Genomic DNA, 18,153 nt, shown 5'->3' with positions numbered 1-18,153 from the left:
TGCTGTTTTCATTATCTACCATTCATACTTTGCATCGTTAGCAAATATAACATATTTACAATTGGTTTTAATATCCTGGTCAAATATTTCAATAAAAACAAAGCACAGGCATATCTGTTACTTGAATCTCAAGGATAAATGGAATTTTAAAATAAACCTGTCTCCCACCATTATCAGCTTAATTCTAAACAAAAGAACATTTATGAAGTATGTATACTTACTGTGACAGAGATAGCCAAACAGGTGAATGTAAATCTCTTGATATGTGACTTATTGATCACGTGCCCAAGTTTATTGCTTGAATTGTTCTGTAATAAGTGGAAAAAAAACTCAGTTGCCAGCTTCATGTTATGGTAATAAAATCACGGAATTTGAAATATCTATTCCTGTTCAAGACATGATTTATGACAAACATAGTTCTCAACTTCTCAAAAAGGTGAGCATTTAGGTATCATAATATACAGTTACTAGAAAAAAAACTTTTTGAACACCTGCAGAGTAAATTCATTTTCTCAGAAACGTCTGAAAGAGCTGATAAGCAGGTTGATAACAATGAAGGCAATGTTTGAGTGCAGAACAGACTGTGGTGTGCAAGGTATGCATGAATCATGGCAATATACAACAGTGTCAGTGCTGTCTCCATAATATTCAGTTCTTGGCAGGAAATCTTAAAGAACTGACAAACTTAAAAGAACACATATTCAAGGCATAAGTAGATGCAAAGCTGTGTGGACATGAAGAAGGGGAAGTACAAAAAAGTGCAAAAAATGTTTTACTTGCAAGAAAGATTTCAGAATACAAAGTTGGCTGAGAACTTGCTCACAGCATTAGAAATGCAGCCAATCACTTTATTACAGATCTATAATGCTGTTATTGCAGGGCAGTGAATCCTAATCTTCAATACTGGTCAAGTGGAACCAGTATGGCTTGGGACAGTGAATCTATCTGAATGATGCTACACCTAATATGTAGGTCATGTGAATTTTACAGCAGTCAACATTTCTTGTACTAGTAGCCAACAACTGCACTGAGATTTTAAAGTTTTTGTATATTTGTCTCAATTCATTGTCTTTAATTTTACAAATTAATCGAGCGGCACAGAAAGAAAGGGCAGAGCCATTTTTGTGATTAGCAGCGTATACTACCGCATACATGATGGGAACATCACCTGGAAATAAACTAACAGGCCTTTCACTCCAATGCAGCACGATGTTCCATCGCTTATTCAGTTTTTACTAAACTATTTTCCAGTAAAAATCTTATGTTTTTCATTTTGATCTTGCATTACATCGGGATCTTAAGATGTTGGTTTCACTAATCAGTTATTCTGAGTTCTTCAAGTAATCAGCTTTTACTGACCAGCCCAGTTTAGTGTACATGACTCACTATCATTAGCAATGTAACTGCGTCTTAAACATCCTCTGAAACATGTGGAAATTGAATGTCGCTACTGAAACCACAGTCTATACCACATAGATGGTAGCAGGTCAAGACGGTCATTACCAAAACCAAAACCTTCTCCAGGGCTGTTTGGGAGGCTGAATAAATACTAGAGTTGTTTGCTATGTTCTAATCCAAAGATTAAAATTAGAAACAATAATTAAAGTTCAGAATGACTCATGCATTTAAAAATGCTTTCAAAATTAAAATGATTATTTACACTCTTACTGTAGTAAACAAATTCCAATAAAATGATAGGTACATGACTTTTGTTTTCTGTATGTATTTTGTTTGCAATCAAGTGTCATAGAGGTGCACAGCACAGAAAAAAAGGCCCTTTGAACTCATTGAATTCACACTGGTCAAAAACAACCACGAAACTATTATAATCCTATTTTCTAGTACTTGGCCCATGTCCAGCCTTGTATGCCTTGACATCACAAGTATACATCTAAACACTTCTTAATTGTTGAGTGTTTGTATCTCTGGATTCTTATGGGCAGTTTGTTTAAGTTGCCCTCTGCAATCTAGATCTTTAGCCAAAAATTTTTTAAAATGAAATTTAACACATACCTGCTAATTATGATACTTTCAGATTTCCCAAGCAGCCAGGTTACCATACATCCAGGTGAAATTGTGAATTTGCTTTTGGAGGTGTCAAAATAATGCAAAGAAGAAGCTACGCCTATTTGCTGGCTTTGGTAAGGCAACTGCCTCGGATCATTTCATTCTACGAGCAATGTACCTCCTTGATATTCCAGCTATATTTCCCTCAAACATCTGATACCACCTTTTGATCTTTGTATTTCCAAATTATTTATAGCACATAAACACTCTTATGAACTGGATATCTAAAGTAGTAGTTCATATGTCCATACTGAGATAAGAAATCAAGTTTGATGGTATTAGCTTGTTGGTTAAAAGACTCTTAACTTCTTACGTGTTTTTGTCACGAGATTGTTCAATGCCTCTGCACTATTGAATAAACAGTTAAGGTCACTGAAAACAAAGTCTTTAGTAATACTCTTTACTTCTTTTAGTGTTCTATTAATGTTTTGAAATCTTGCTTTTCCTTTGTAAAACTACTTCAGTTTGACTGTGAGTAACTAACATCATTCTTAGAAGTTACCCACATTTGTTTATGGACAATGACTTAACAATCCTCACCATGCACCATGCACGAGAGCAGGTGCAGTAAAAACCAGAAATGCTCATTACTGGTTCATTTTCTTTTGTAGCTAAGCATTAGGAACAAAAAGGAAAATATAGGATGTTAACTTAAACTTTCTTAATAAAGAATAAAAAAAATTGTTACATTGACAAATTGTAAGTAAAATACAGGAATTAATAAATTTGGAGTAGGTCAATAAACAGATACTACATAGTGTAATGCTAAATATCTGTAACAGCCTAAATTGGTAACTAACAGAAATCAGCAATTTGTGTCAGCAACTTGCACAACTTAGGTCAACTTCCTTTTCAAGTATTGCAGTGTTACTAACTATATTTTTTGTTTTGGTTTTTCTTGTTGACTGTTCATCAGTTTGTCATGTCCAGCATTACCTTGTCAAAAGCAGGGTAAACAGCACGGAGCTCAGTCAGCCAACCATAAGGCATGTGGCCCACTGGATATGTGGCTGTTAGAACAGCAACAGCCTGGAAGTGAAAATAAAACAGATATAAAAATGTCAAAAGGGCTGACGTATAAAGTGCCAGATAGTCAGATATCTCTGCATACATATGGTAATTTTAAGTTTGTTTGCAGATTATAAATTGGTCATTGTGAATTGCTTCTCAAGATACACACAATCTGATTTTCAGGTTTCTTTCATTAACAAGGGAAGTTAAGAAGAAATGTCCTCCAGTTAATTTGATACTATTTACTTAGTTGTTTCATAAACTATAGATTATCTGACAAAAAAAAAGGCTGCTGGCAAGAAAATATCATGCCTGACCATTGCTTTCTCTGGAGGTTGGTTGGAGGCCATCTTGCAGGACGAGACCTGTCCGTAAATACCTACCTAATAAAGCAGAGACTCCTCGAGAATAACTCGAGGCAGAAATGTTTACCATGGTCTGCACACCTCATTGGAAGGAAAAAAGTCGTCCCTAGCATTCCTGTTGCTGAGTAGCATTCCTGTTTCCTTTATCCTCCTACTCATCCTCTAAGTGTAAAAATATAGGTTTTTGCTCAGGAGGCGTATGAGCCAAACAAGCAATAGACCTGCTTGCAACTGTAGCCATACAAAAAAAAATCACACTTGTAAACCCTGTGCATTCCTCAAATCTAAAAATAATCTTCAAAGAGAAACAAAGAACCTGCAGGAACTGAAATTAACCCCATTTATTTTACTTCCATTTTCCTCTTCATTTTTATATTCACGATTTTGAAATAACTAAGTGATTTAAAGATGTTATAACTTCACCTCAGCTTGCAGCATTTACAAGAAAATGATTCACAATCAATTTTAGTGCTGCTTTAACACTGCCACAGGAATTGTTACATCATAGCTCCAGTTCTAAGTGCTATGAAGTTGTCTGCATTACAAATAATTAAAGCAATAGCTACATTCCAAATAATTTCTCAAATGATTGAGCAACACTTCACATCAGATGCTCAATTTTCCAAAACAGCTACTGTGAGTTATTTATAGAGGCACACAAGCATCATGAGGGGATGACTGACATTTCTTTTGCTGACGTTCAGAAAAGAGGCAGAGGAACTGCAGCCACACGAGTAGGTACCAATGATGATGTCTGACTGTTGGTGCAATATAAGGAATCATGCATTAGTAAACAAACTTAAACTTAAAATATTTGTTTAGATAACAAAGTGCGAAGCTGGATGAGCACAGCAGGCCAAGCAGCATCTTAAGAGCACAAAAGCTGATGTTTCGGGCCTAGACCCTTCATCAGAGGGTCTTCATCAGACCCTCTCTCTCTGATGAAGGGTCGAGGCCCGAAACATCAGCTTTTGTGCTCCTATGATGCTGCTTGGCCTGCTGTGTGCATCCAGCTTCACACTGTGTTATCTGGGATTCGCCAGCATCTGCAGTTCCCATTATCTCTGATCAAAATATTTGCTTTATTCTTTTTTCCAAGAAGGTAGTGCTTATTTTATTAAACAATGCAAGAGAACATTCTTAAAGTCCAAATTTTAATTGTTAAAACACTTTATCAATCCTCTATAATTGGCAACAAAATCCTTATAACTATAATAAGCCAAGGTGGATGAAAAAACTGTTTGCAAACGCCAACATGTTATGTTACCACTAATTGGGAATAGTGCCTGGATTAGGATTCTACATGGACTCTGAACTACAAACTTACAATGTGATAACTTTACAGCAGTAAGTAAAAATATTTCTAGTAAATTAGGGCAAACTCACCTCTGTGGCTGTTGGACTACCTCCCAGGTCACGAGAAACAAACAAGTTGACAATGGGTCTGCTTATTCGCTGAGTTGCTAGAATCAAAGCCAGAGGCCACCAAAAGGCCAGCATCTTTTTTATAGTGGCTTCGCCCTGCAATGTGAAAAGTTTGAGTTTAAATGCAATATAATGAATGTCAAACATTACATACTTTGGGTATAAAAGAACGAAGAACAAAGAACAAAGAAAATTACAGCACAGGAACAGGCCCTTCGGACCTCCAAGCCTGCACCGATCAAGATCATCTGTCTAACCCATCATCTATTTTCTAACTGTCTGTGTCCATTTGCTCCCTGCCCATCCATGTACCTGCCCAAATATATCTTAAAAGACACTAACGTGTCTGCGTCTACCACCTCTGGCACGCGTTCCAGGCACCCACCACCCTCTGTGTAAAGAACTTCCCACGGATACCTCCCTTAAACTTTCCTCCTCTCACTTTGAACTCATCACCCCTAGTAATTGAGTCCCCCACTCTGCGAAAAAGCTTTTTGCTATCCACCCTGTCTATACCCCTCATGATTTTGTAGACCTCCATCAAGTCCCCCCTCAATCTCCGTCTTTCTAATGAAAATAATCCTAATCTACTCAAACTCTCTTCATAGCTAGCACCCTCCATAGCAGGCAACATCCTGGTGAACCTCCTCTGCACCCTTGACCGCGTCTCCCGCAACACATTCCTCACACCCCGCCCCCGCCACAACCGCCCAAAGAGGATCCCCCTTGTTCTCACACACCACCCCACCAACCTCCGGATACAACGCATCATCCTCCGACACTTCCGCCATCTACAATCCGACCCCACCACCCAAGACATTTTTCCATCCCCACCCTTGTCTGCTTTCCGGAGAGACCACTCTCTCCATGACTCCCTTGTTCGCTCCACAGTGCCCTCCAACCCCACCACACCCGGCACCTTCCCCTGCAACCACAGGAAATGCTACACTTGCCCCCACACCTCCTCCCTCACCGCTATCCCAGGCCCCAAGATGACTTTCCATATTAAGCAGAGGTTCACCGGCACATCTGCCAGTGTGGTGTACTGTATCCATTGTACCCGGTGTGGCTTCCTCTACATTGGGGAAACCAAGCAGAGGCTTGGGGACCACTTTGCAGAACACCTCCACTCGGTTCGCAATAAACAACTGCACCTCCCAGTCACGAACCATTTCAACTCCCCCTCCCATTCTTTAGATGAAATGTCCAGCATGGGCCTCCTGCAGTGCCACAATAATGCCACCCGAAGGCAACTCATATTCCGCTTGGGAACCCTGCAGCCCAATGGTATCAATGTGGACTTCACCAGCTTCAAAATCTCCCCTTCCCCCACCGCATCCCAAAACCAGCCCAGCTCTTCCCCTCCCCCCACCGCATCCCAAAACCAGCCCAGCTCTTCCCCTCCCCCCACTGCATCCCAAAACCAGCCCAGCCTGTCTCTGCCTCCCTAACCTGTTCTTCCTCTCACCCATCCCTTCCTCTCACCCATCCCTTCCTCCCACCCCAAGCCACACCTCCATTTCCTACCTACTAACCTCATCCCACCTCCGTGACCTGTCCATCTTCCCTGGACTAACCTATCCCCTCCCTACCTCCCCACCTATACTCTCCTCTCCACCTATCTTCTTTTCTCTCCATCTTCAGTCCGCCTCCCCCTCTCTCCCTATTTATTCCAGAACTCTCACCCCATCTCCCTCTCTGATGAAGGGTCTAGGCCCGAAATGTCAGCTTATGTGCTCCTGAGATGCTGCTTGGCCTGCTGTGTTCATCCAGCTCCACACTTATTATCTTGGATTCTCCAGCATCTGCAGTTCCCATTATCACATGGCAAGAAGGGCAAATAATTTGACTAGACAGTGTTGGAGACATACACACTGCTTCTCAGCACTCATGAAATTAAGCACTGGGAAAATCCTTGTGGACGTTTATCACTCATCGCCAATTAAGGTGCTCAAAATGTTCAACCTCAAGGCCATCATCTGGTTACAAGCTTGATTACCTGCCTTCCTGGTAGGTGAGAGGCTGTCCTATTTGTTGGGTTGAAAGTAGGGCCTCTAATTGCACTAATCTGGGATCAATCAAGAGCAAGAATGGGTGGAATTCCTCCAAATTCCCAACATTACCCACTAAACAAAAAGGGGGAAATTAAACTTATCACTGGTTGATGGCCTAAAAAAACTTGGGCCTCCAGTGACAATCTCTCTGACCCAGAAACTGCCAGCCCGATTGGCCTGCAACTTCTGGTGGGGCAGGACACGAATATTGAGGGCTGTGATTCTGTGAGAAATTCACCTGTCAGCTCTTAAACTGAGACTGGAGGTTAAGATTGGAAATTGATGTGGGGAGCTCTCTCACTGATGCGGTTGGGGAATCAGTTGCACATGAAGACATGGGCTCCACACTTCGTGCATACAGCACTAAATCTTAGTCCTGTTCAAAACAGCAGGAACTCAGTTGTCAAATACTTGGCTTTGCTAACTCTCTTTAACTAAGTTACTGTATTAGCATCCTGTGACCAAGGTTCCCAGGAAAGGCAGTTCAGATTGTTAGACATGGGAGTGAAGCAGACCATTCAGCTTAACGATTCCATTTTGCCAATCAACAAGATCATGGATGATCTTGTAACCTTCAATTCCATTTTCACACTTTTCCCCCCATAAGCATGTTTCACGCACAAATTAAAAATCTGTCTATCTCAACCTTGAATATACTTAACAACCCAGGCTCAGCAGCTTCCTGTGGTAAAGAATTCCATTGATTATGCTCGTAGAACAAATTTCTCCTCATCTTTGTCCCAACTAGGCAACTCCTTACTCCGAGATAGATCCTAGACTCTCCCACGAATTGACCGAAATAAGCCAACAAAAAAATCATTCTTCTAAACTCCATGTATAGGCCTAATCTACTCAACCTCTCCTTATAAGAAAGTCAAACCTTACCCAAGATAAATCTAGTTAAACTTCTCAACTGCTTCCAACACTACCATACCTTTCCTTATAGAAGAGGATGAAAATTTCTCACAGTATTCTAGATGTTATCTAGCTCGTGTCTTGTAAATTTTAGCAAACATTTCCTGCTTACAAACTTCATTCCCTTTTAAGAAAGGCCAACATTCCATTTGCCTTCCATTGTAACCACTGAACCCGAATGCTAAATTGTTGTGATATATGCATGAGGATCCCCCAAGTTTTTTTTAATGCTGCAGCTTTCTGGATTTTTTTCCACCTAAATAATACTCAGCTCCTCTATTCTTCCTGATAAAGTGCACCACCTCATATTTTCCTGTATTCTATATGCTGAGTTTTTCCCACTTGCCTATCCTCTGCAGACTCGATGTCATTCTCACCATTTGCCTTGCCACTTATTTTTGGGTCATTTGCAAAATTGGCAATAATATATTCACTTACATCATTCAAATTATTAACAAACGTTGTAAATAATTGTGGCCCCAGCACTGATCTCTGTGACATTCCACGAGTTACAGATTGCCATCCTGAAAATGCCCCTTTATCCCAAAACTCAGTCTTCTATTAGTGTATGCTAATATACCCAACACAATGGACTCTTATAAGATAGCTTAATGTGTGGAACTAATTGTAATTAAATTGGTAAGTCATCAAAACTGGATGTAATGCTAAGGAAAGTAAGGATGAAAATTGCTGAGCCATAAAATTCCAGTCTTCCTTGGGTATGATGCCAGAAGATGGGGAATTGTAAATGTTGCAAACTTCTTCAATAAAAGGTGTATTTAGCATTACAGGTCAATCAGTTTAACCACAGTAGTGGAAATCAATAGTCTGGGACAAAAGCAAATTAATTAGCCAAATCAGCACGGATTTGTTGAAGATGTTTTACTAACCAATTGAGTTTTTGATGAAATAATACAGGGTTCATGATGGTAATGTGGTTCAGGTGCCTTATGCAATCTAACAAAATCCAATATAATATGCTTGCCAGATGAATCAAAGCACATGGATTAACATGGCAGTGGCAGCATGAATATGAATTTAGCAAAGTGACAGAAAACACAGCATTGTAATTAGACTTTGTTTGGAAAGGAGGATGATATATAATAGGATCATTGATTTTCTAGATAAACATTTATTTTTTCATGGGATTTAGCCATTGCTGTCAAACTAGCCCAGCCCTAATTACCCTTGAGCCAACTGGCTTCCTGGGCCATTTAAGAGGAGAATCATGTGTCAGCCACACTGGTGTGAGTCTGAAGTTACAAGGAAAGCAGGCCAAGCAAGGAATGAAGCAGACAGGCTCTTTTTTAAACAACAATTTGATGAACACTTCATGAATACTTCAAGGTCACCACTGCAAGGATTAGCTTTATTTTTATTTCAGATCGACTGATTGTCATGGTAGGATTTGACCACATGTCCCTGAACCATTAGCCTGGTCTCCTGCATTACTAGTTTGATTTTACAACAACCATACCACCATGGCCCCTAGACTAATTATCCAAAATATTATAAGTAAAACATTAATTTCAAAATTTGCATGGGATAACTTGGAAGTATTGTATACCATTAGGATAACAGTGACAAACCTCAAGTGGACATAGGCTGACTGAATGGGAAGAAAAATGGCATATGAAATTTAACACATAGAACAAATTAATTCCGTTAGGAAGAACAAGGGGACGCAATATTGAAAAGGGTACAGTAGCAGCTAGACATCAGGACATAATGGAGAATAGCAAGCGTAGCCATTTGGCTCGCTGAGCCTACTCAGCTCTGCCATTTGATAAGTCAAGGCTGATTCTTTTTTTGTGAACATCATATTCCAGCTGGCCCCATTACCAGTTGATCAAAAGTCTGTCAAACTCAGCCGTGAATATATTCAATTACTCCGTTTCCATTGCTCTCAGAGGCAGAAAGCTCCAACAAATAACAGCTCAATGAGATAAACAATTCTTCGTCATTTTAATCTTAAATGGGAGAACCCTCATTTTAAACTGTATTCAGCTTGCCATTTTTGGATCCTCCAGGAGTTGAAATATCCTCACACATCTACCCCATCGAGAATAGAAGAACTTCAGTAGAAGAATCTCATCAGACTTGAAACAATGAACTGTTTTTCTCTCCATAGCTGCAGCCCAACCTGCTGGGATTTTCCAGTATTTTCTGTATTTGTTTCAGATTTCCAACATCTTGAGTATTTTGCTTTGACAAGATTCTGGGTTTCACAAATAAAGGCATTTGAAAACAAATCCAAAGAAATTATAATGAAACTTCCTAAAATTCTGAAATAAAACAAAGAACTACAGACGCTGAAAATCTGAAACAAAAACAGGAACTGTTGAAGAAACTCAAAAGGTCTGGCAGCAACTGTGGGGAAAAGCCGAATTAATGTTTCGAGTTAAAGGTCACTAGAATAAAAATGTTAACTCTGCTTGCTCTCCACAAATGCTTCCAGACCAGCTGAGTCTCTCCAGTAGTTTCTGGTCCAGTTTTTAAAAAATAATGCTGACTTGTTTTCAACTGGAGCACCGCATCCAATTTTGGTCACATTGCTTCAGGAAGAATTAATGCATTAGAGATGGTACAGAAAAAAAGAACTTAGTGGAATGGTTTTCGAGGAGAGGGACTTCAGTTATATGGTTGGATTGGAGCAATTGGGACAGTTCTCCTTAAAGAAGAGAGAGAGTATTGACAAGAAATTTAAAGATGTTCAAAATCATGAAAGGTCCAAACAGTGTAGACAGAAACAAAAACGAAGTTGCTGGAAAAGCTCAGTAGGCCTGGCAGCATCTTGAAGAAAAAAAATCCAGAGTTAATGTTTTGGGTCCGGTGACTCTTCCTCAGAACTGATGGTGGCTGGAAAAACAACAGTTTGTATGCAGAAAATAGGGGGAGGGAGTGGGATAGGGAGTAAACGATAGAACTGAGCCTAAAGAAACCGGAGAACAGTTGGACAGACAAAGGACTTGATAACAACTATTCATCCTTGCAGCCTGATCATTAACAGGGACTGTTAGTGACTAATAACAAGGTGGTGTGCAACGGCAAACTATGTGATAACAAGGCCTGGTGTATGGAGTAGGGGGCTGGGATATGGGAGAGGTTAGGCCTTAAAATTATTGAACTCGGTATTGAAGATAACAAAGTGCGAAGCTAGATGAACACAGCAGGCCTGGCAGCATCTCAGGACCCTTCTCTAGGCCCGAAACGTCAGCTTTTGTGCTCCTGAGATGCCGCTTGGCCTACTGTGTTCTACCAGCTTCACACTTTGTTATCTTGGATTCTCCAGCATCTGCAGTTCCCATCATGCCGAGTTCAGAGATAATGGGAACTGCAGATGCTGGAGAATCCAAGATAACAAAGTGTGAAGCTGGATGAACACAGTAGGCCAAGCAGCATCTCAGGAGCACAAAAGCTGACGTTTCAGGCCTAGAGACGGGTCCTGAGATGCTGCCTAGCCTACTGTGTTCATCTCGCTTCGCACTTTGTTATTTTGGATTCTCCAGCATCTGCAGTTCCCATTATCTCTGAGCTCGGCATGGAGTCTGGAGGGTTGTAGGGTCCCCAAGCGGAAAATGAGGTGTTGTTCTTCCAGCTAATGTTGAGCTTCAGTGGAACACTGCAGCAAGCCAGGGACACAGATGTTGGCTAAAGAACAGGGTGGTGTGTTAAAGGGCAGGCAACAGGTAGTTCAGGGTTCTTTTTGCGAGCAAAATGTAGATGTTCTGTGAAGTGTTCACCCTTTCATTTCCCCAATGTAGAGAAGACCACATTGTGGGCAGCGAATGTAATAGGCTAGATTCTGGGAAGCGCAGGTGAAGTGTTGCTTCACATGGAAGGTATGTTTGGGCCCTTCGATACCGGGGAGGGAGGAGGTAAATGGGCAGGTATTGCACTTTTGCTGGTTACAGGAGAAGATGCTGTAGAGCTGTGGGGAGGTGTTGGAGTTGAAGGAAGTGTGGGTCAGGGTATCCTGGACGGAACGGTCCCTGCCGAAGGTGGACAAGGGAGGCGAGGGGAGTAGGTGTCTGGTGGTGGCATCTCACCTGAGGTGGTGGAAATGGCATCTGCTGATCTTCTGGATGTGGATGTTGGTAGGTAGTAGGTAAGGACAAAGGGATCCCTACTGCCATTGCGGGAGGGATGAGAAGGGGTGAGGGCGCAAGTGTAGGAAATGGGTTGGACTTGCTTGAGGGCCTTGTCGACAACAGAGGTGGGGAATCTTCAGTTGAGGGAGAAGGTGGACATTTCGAAGGCTCCCTTGAAGTTGGCCTCATCTGAAAATATACAACGGAGACACAGGAACAGAGAGAATGGATGGAGTCTTCACAGGAAGCAGGATGTGAGAATGTATAGTCAGAATGTACGGTATAGCTGTGGGAGTCGGTGGATTTTAGTGGATATTAGTGGCCAATCTATCCCCAGAAATGGGAACAGAAATGTTGAGGAAGGGAAGGGAGGTATCAGAGATACACCAGGTGAAAGTAGAGCAGGATGAAATTTGAAGGCCAAATCAATGAACTTTTCCAATTCTGGACAAGAGAGGGATGCAGCACTGATGATATCATCAATGTATCTGAGAAAGAGTCGTGGGTGGGGGCCCACAATAGGACTGCAACAAGGAATGTTCCACATACCCCATGAAGAGACAGGCATAACGAGGGCCCATGCGGGGACACACGGCCACCCCTCTTACCTGAAGAAAACAAGAGGAGTTAAAAGAGAAGTTGTTGAGGGTGAAGACGAGTACGGCCAAGCTGAGGAGGGTGGTGGGAGGTAGGGATGGTTCAGGGCTTTGCTCCAGGAAGAGCAAAGTGGACAGCTCTACAACCCTCCTGGTGGGGAATGGACATGTAAAGGGATTACATGTCCATGGTGAAGAGCAGGCTGCTGGAACCTGTAAACTGAAAGTTTTGAAACCGGTGTAAGGTGTCAAAAGAATCATGGACGTATGTGAGCAAAGATTGGACCAGGGGAAAGAAGACTGAGTCAAAGTTGGAAGAGAGGTGTTCTGAGGGTTAGGAGCAGGCTGAAACAATGAACTTTGCAGGCAGATCCATCGATTTTGCCTCCAGTCCTGCTGAGCTTTTTCAGCAAATTTGTTTTTGTTCCTGACTTAAAGCATCTGCAGTTCTTTTAGTTTTTATTAGAGTACACAGAAAGCTGTTTCCCTTTGGCAGAAAAGTCAACAACTGAACACAGCAGTTTAAGTGACTGGGAAAAAATATTAAGTGTTTGGACTGTGTTGCTTGAGAGTACAGTGAAGGATAAACCGCAGCTTTCAAAAGGCAAACGTTTGAAAAGGATATAAAATTACATGGCAATGGAATCAAGCAGAGGGAGCAAGAATACCTAAAGTTCTCTTAGAGAGAGGGAAACAAACAGAATGTCCTCCATCTGTGCTGTAATTATTGTTTATGTATCCAATCCTGGAATGATAACTCATCCCCAAACTGTTTTTAACTGCAATTCCAAAGTCCTAACTAACAGATACTTGACTCTCTCTTTTCCATATACCTTCTTAATCCATACATTTATTGAGCTGGTTTCTTACCTCCACCATTGATGCCTTTGTCTCCTAGAAAACCTTCTTTTTCATCCCTCTGTTGTCAGAATCTGTGCTAGACATTTTCATTTCAACTGCAATTTCCTTCAAGTTAATCACTGGGTTGACTAAAGCCATTGTCTTTTGCCCCCATCATAAAGTCAGTATTATAAACAAAAATTCCATCCCATTCCTTAGACATCATCTGAGTTTAAATCCAACAGTTCACAATTTTAGCACTTTTTCTGATGTCAACCTTCATTTCTGATATATTTCTCTTCCTATCTATCTTTTCTATCGCAAAGACAACTTATTTCCACTTTCATAACAATATGAACAATTCCTCCACACACCTCTTCTATCATTGCAGCTCATTTACCACTTAAACCCTATACCATATCTTTCTCCCCTCCAAGTTCAAGCTTCAATATACTTTGCTAGCCAATCTTCCATGGCATCAAGTAGAAAACTTTTAAGATTTAAATTTCTTCATGTTTTCTATCTCTAACATCCTCTAGTCCTACAACGCAATCCCTGAATTCTGATGTTTCAGGATTGTAATTATTTTATGGTTTGTGGTATATTTCTATCTTTGCTTTGAATAACTGTGCAACATCTCTAGTTTTAGGTTCATGTCAGCCTATAATTGACCACTTTGGATTTTATATAAGCTTTGACTCTTTTTTGAGAATTGCACCTCCCTTTGATTAACGAATGGTCTCTATGCCTTCAGTTACTTAGTCCTTTCGTACTAGAATTCTCGCCATTAATCTCTTCCAGTCTCCAGCTCTATCTCCTTTAAGATACCTCTTAATAAATCCACCTTGTTGACTTAGATTTTGGCCATCTCCACCACCACTTTTGGATTGCTGTCAAATATTTAGCTGAATGCTTCTGTAAAATGCCTTGACATGATTTTTAAAGAAAGTCGATGGATGAAGTTCATTGTTATAAATTCAAATAATTTTAATAGACAGACAAGTCTTTGTTCCTTATTTTTAAAAACTGCTGAGAGATTTAACTATAGATAATAAAATGTGAGGCTGGATGAACACAGCAGGCCAAGCAGCATCTCAGGAGCACAAAAGCTGACGTTTCGGGCCTAGACCCTTCATCAGAGAGGGGGATGGGGGGAGGGAACTGGAATAAATAGGGAGAGAGGGGGAGGCGGACCGAAGATGGAGAGTAAAGAAGATAGGTGGAGAGAGTGTAGGTGGGGAGGTAGGGAGGGGATAGGTCAGTCCAGGGAAGACGGACAGGTCAAGGAGGTGGGATGAGGTTAGTAGGTAGCGGGGGGTGCGGCTTGGGGTGGGAGGAAGGGATGGGTGAGAGGAAGAACCGGTTAGGGAGGCAGAGACAGGTTGGACTGGTTTTGGGATGCAGTGGGTGGGGGGGAAGAGCTGGGCTGGTTGTGTGGTGCAGTGGGGGGAGGGGATGAACTGGGCTGGTTTAGGGATGCAGTAGGGGAAGGGGAGATTTTGAAACTGGTGAAGTCCACATTGATACCATATGGCTGCAGGGTTCCCAGGCGGAATATGAGTTGCTGTTCCTGCAACCTTCGGGTGGCATCATTGTGGCAGTGCAGGAGGCCCATGATGAACATGTTATCAAGAAAATGGGAGGGGGAGTGGAAATGGTTTGCGACTGGGAGGTGCAGTTGTTTGTTGCGAACTGAGCGGAGGTGTTCTGCAAAGCGGTCCCCAAGCCTCCGCTTGGTTTCCCCAATGTAGAGGTAGCCGCACTGGGTACAGTGGATGCAGTATACCACATTGGCAGATGTGCAGGTGAACCTCTGCTTGATGTGGAATGTCATCTTGGGGCCTGGGATGGGGGTGAGGGAGGAGGTGTGGGGACAAGTGTAGCATTTCCTGCGGTTGCAGGGGAAGGTGCCGGGTGTGGTGGGGTTGGAGGGCAGTGTGGAGCGAACAAGGGAGTCACGGAGAGAGTGGTCTCTCCGGAAAGCAGACAGGGGAGGGGATGGAAAAATGTCTTGGGTGGTGGGGTCGGATTGTAAATGGCGGAAGTGTCGGAGGATAATGCGTTGTATCCGGAGGTTGGTAGGGCGGTGTGTGAGAACGAGGGGGATCCTCTTTGGGCGGTTGTGGCGGGGGCGGGGTGTGAGGGATGTGTCGCGGGAAATGCGGGAGACGCGGTCAAGGGCGTTCTCGATCACCGTGGGGGGAAAGTTGCGGTCCTTAAAGAACTTGGACATCTGGGATGTGCGGGAGTGGAATGTCTTATCGTGGGAGCAGATGCGGCGGAGGCGGAGGAATTGGGAATAGGGGATGGAATTTTTGCAGGAGGGTGGGTGGGAGGAGGTGTATTCTAGGTAGCTGTGGGAGTCGGTGGGCTTGAAATGGACATCAGTTACAAGCTGGTTGCCTGAGATGGAGACTGAGAGGTCCAGGAAGGTGAGGGATGTGCTGGAGATGGCTTGAAATGGACATCAGTTACAAGCTGGTTGCCTGAGATGGAGACTGAGAGGTCCAGGAAGGTGAGGGATGTGCTGGCTTGAAATGGACATCAGTTACAAGCTGGTTGCCTGAGATCCCTCCTGCAAAAATTCCATCCCCTATTCCCAATTCCTCCGCCTCCGCCGCATCTGCTCCCACGATAAGACATTCCACTCCCGCACATCCCAGATGTCCAAGTTCTTTAAGGACCGCAACTTTCCCCCCACGGTGATCGAGAACGCCCTTGACCGCGTCTCCCGCATTTCCCGCGACACATCCCTCACACCCCGCCCCCGCCACAACCGCCCAAAGAGGATCCCCCTCGTTCTCACACACCACCCTACCAACCTCCGGATACAACGCATTATCCTCCGACACTTCCGCCATTTACAATCCGACCCCACCACCCAAGACATTTTTCCATCCCGTCCCCTGTCTGCTTTCCGGAGAGACCACTCTCTCCGTGACTCCCTTGTTCGCTCCACACTGCCCTCCAACCCCACCACACCTGGCACCTTCCCCTGCAACCGCAGGAAATGCTACACTTGTCCCCACACCTCCTCCCTCACCCCCATCCCAGGCCCCAAGATGACATTCCACATCAAGCAGAGGTTCACCTGCACATCTGCCAATGTGGTATACTGCATCCACTGTACCCGGTGCGGCTTCCTCTACATTGGGGAAACCAAGCGGAGGCTTGGGGACCGCTTTGCAGAACACCTCCGCTCAGTTCGCAACAAACAACTGCACCTCCCAGTCGCAAACCACTTCCACTCCCCCTCCCATTCTCTTGATAACATGTCCATCATGGGCCTCCTGCACTGCCACAATGATGCCACCCGAAGGTTGCAGGAACAGCAACTCATATTCCGCCTGGGAACCCTGCAGCCATATGGTATCAATGTGGACTTCACCAGTTTCAAAATCTCCCCTTCCCCTACTGCATCCCTAAACCAGCCCAGTTCATCCCCTCCCCCCACTGCACCACACAACCAGCCCAGCTCTTCCCCCCCACCCACTGCATCCCAAAACCAGTCCAACCTGTCTCTGCCTCCCTAACCGGTTCTTCCTCTCACCCATCCCTTCCTCCCACCCCAAGCCGCACCCCCCGCTACCTACTAACCTCATCCCACCTCCTTGACCTGTCCGTCTTCCCTGGACTGACCTAACCCCTCCCTACCTCCCCACCTACACTCTCTCCACCTATCTTCTTTACTCTCCATCTTCAGTCCGCCTCCCCCTCTCTCCCTATTTATTCCAGTTCCCTCCCCCCATCCCCCTCTCTGATGAAGGGTCTAGGCCCGAAACGTCAGCTTTTGTGCTCCTGAGATGCTGCTTGGCCTGCTGTGTTCATCCAGCCTCACATTTTATTATCTTGGAATCTCCAGCATCTGCAGTTCCCATTATCTCTGAGAGATTTAACTGGCAGCCAAGTTGGATAATCTCATGTGAATTGATATGTTAATGTTTTTAACAAGCAAACAAAACAACAGACTCATCCCCTAAACATTTTGATTACATCATCCAATTAGCATTCAAAACAGTAAACTAACTGTATCCATTGCTCCCAATGTGGCCTCCTCTACATCAGAGAGATCAAGCGCAGACTCGGGGACCATTTCGTGGAGCATCTGTGCTCTGTACGTGATAATCAACACCACCTTCAAGTTGCTAACCATTTTAACTCCCCCTCCCATTCCCTTGATGGCATGTCCATCCTGGGCCTCCTCCAGTGACACAAATGATGCTGCACATTGACTGGAGGAGCAACACCCCATATTCAGCCTGGGAGCCTACAGCACGATGGCCTGAACACACTTTTCACCAGATTTAAATTGTCCCCACCCCCGACCTCATTCCATGTCCAAACCTCCCTTTCCTCCCCGCCTAGTTGACCTGACACAACCTGTCCATCTTCTTCCCCACCTATGTGCCCCACCCTTTCCACTGAAACAATCCCCACTACTCTTACCTGCATCCATCTATGATCATCCCACTCACCTTTCCCCAGCCTCAGCCATCCCACCTGCCACCTCCTTGACCGGACACAACCTGTCCACCTCCTCTCCTACCTATCTACCCCACCCTTCCCACTGACCAATCCCCACCACACCTCACCTGCATCCACCTATCACCATCATACCAACTACCCCCAGCCCCACCCCTCCTCCCTCTATTTATTTCACAGCTCTGAAGAAGGGTCCCAACCTGAAATGTCGAATTTCCTATTCCTTTGATGCTGTCTGGCCTGCTGTGTTCCTCCAGTTCCACACTACGTTCATTCTGACTCCAGCATCTGCAGTTCTTGCTATCTC

General features: G+C 43.6%; 1 protein-coding gene across 2 annotated transcripts in view; it reads right to left on the bottom strand.

The window, feature by feature from the left end:
• The window catches only part of LOC125460559 (progressive ankylosis protein homolog B-like), a 124,500-nt gene that overhangs the window by 61,560 nt on the left and 44,787 nt on the right, over positions 1–18,153 (bottom strand). The window contains exons 6-8 of one of the 2 annotated variants that reach the window (XM_048548142.2): positions 4,830–4,964; positions 3,004–3,096; positions 222–308 (exon numbers count right to left, since the gene is read on the bottom strand). In XM_048548142.2, coding sequence (XP_048404099.1) covers positions 222–308; positions 3,004–3,096; positions 4,830–4,964 — 315 coding nt within the window. The remainder of the gene's footprint in view (positions 1–221; positions 309–3,003; positions 3,097–4,829; positions 4,965–18,153) is intronic. The other variant, XM_048548151.2, reaches the window with a different exon arrangement.

Source organism: Stegostoma tigrinum, chromosome 2 (genome assembly GCF_030684315.1).
Source record: "Stegostoma tigrinum isolate sSteTig4 chromosome 2, sSteTig4.hap1, whole genome shotgun sequence".
Classification (NCBI taxonomy): domain Eukaryota; kingdom Metazoa; phylum Chordata; class Chondrichthyes; order Orectolobiformes; family Stegostomatidae; genus Stegostoma; species Stegostoma tigrinum.
Note: the sequence above shows the minus strand (reverse complement) of the source record. Positions and strands in the feature narration are given on the sequence as shown.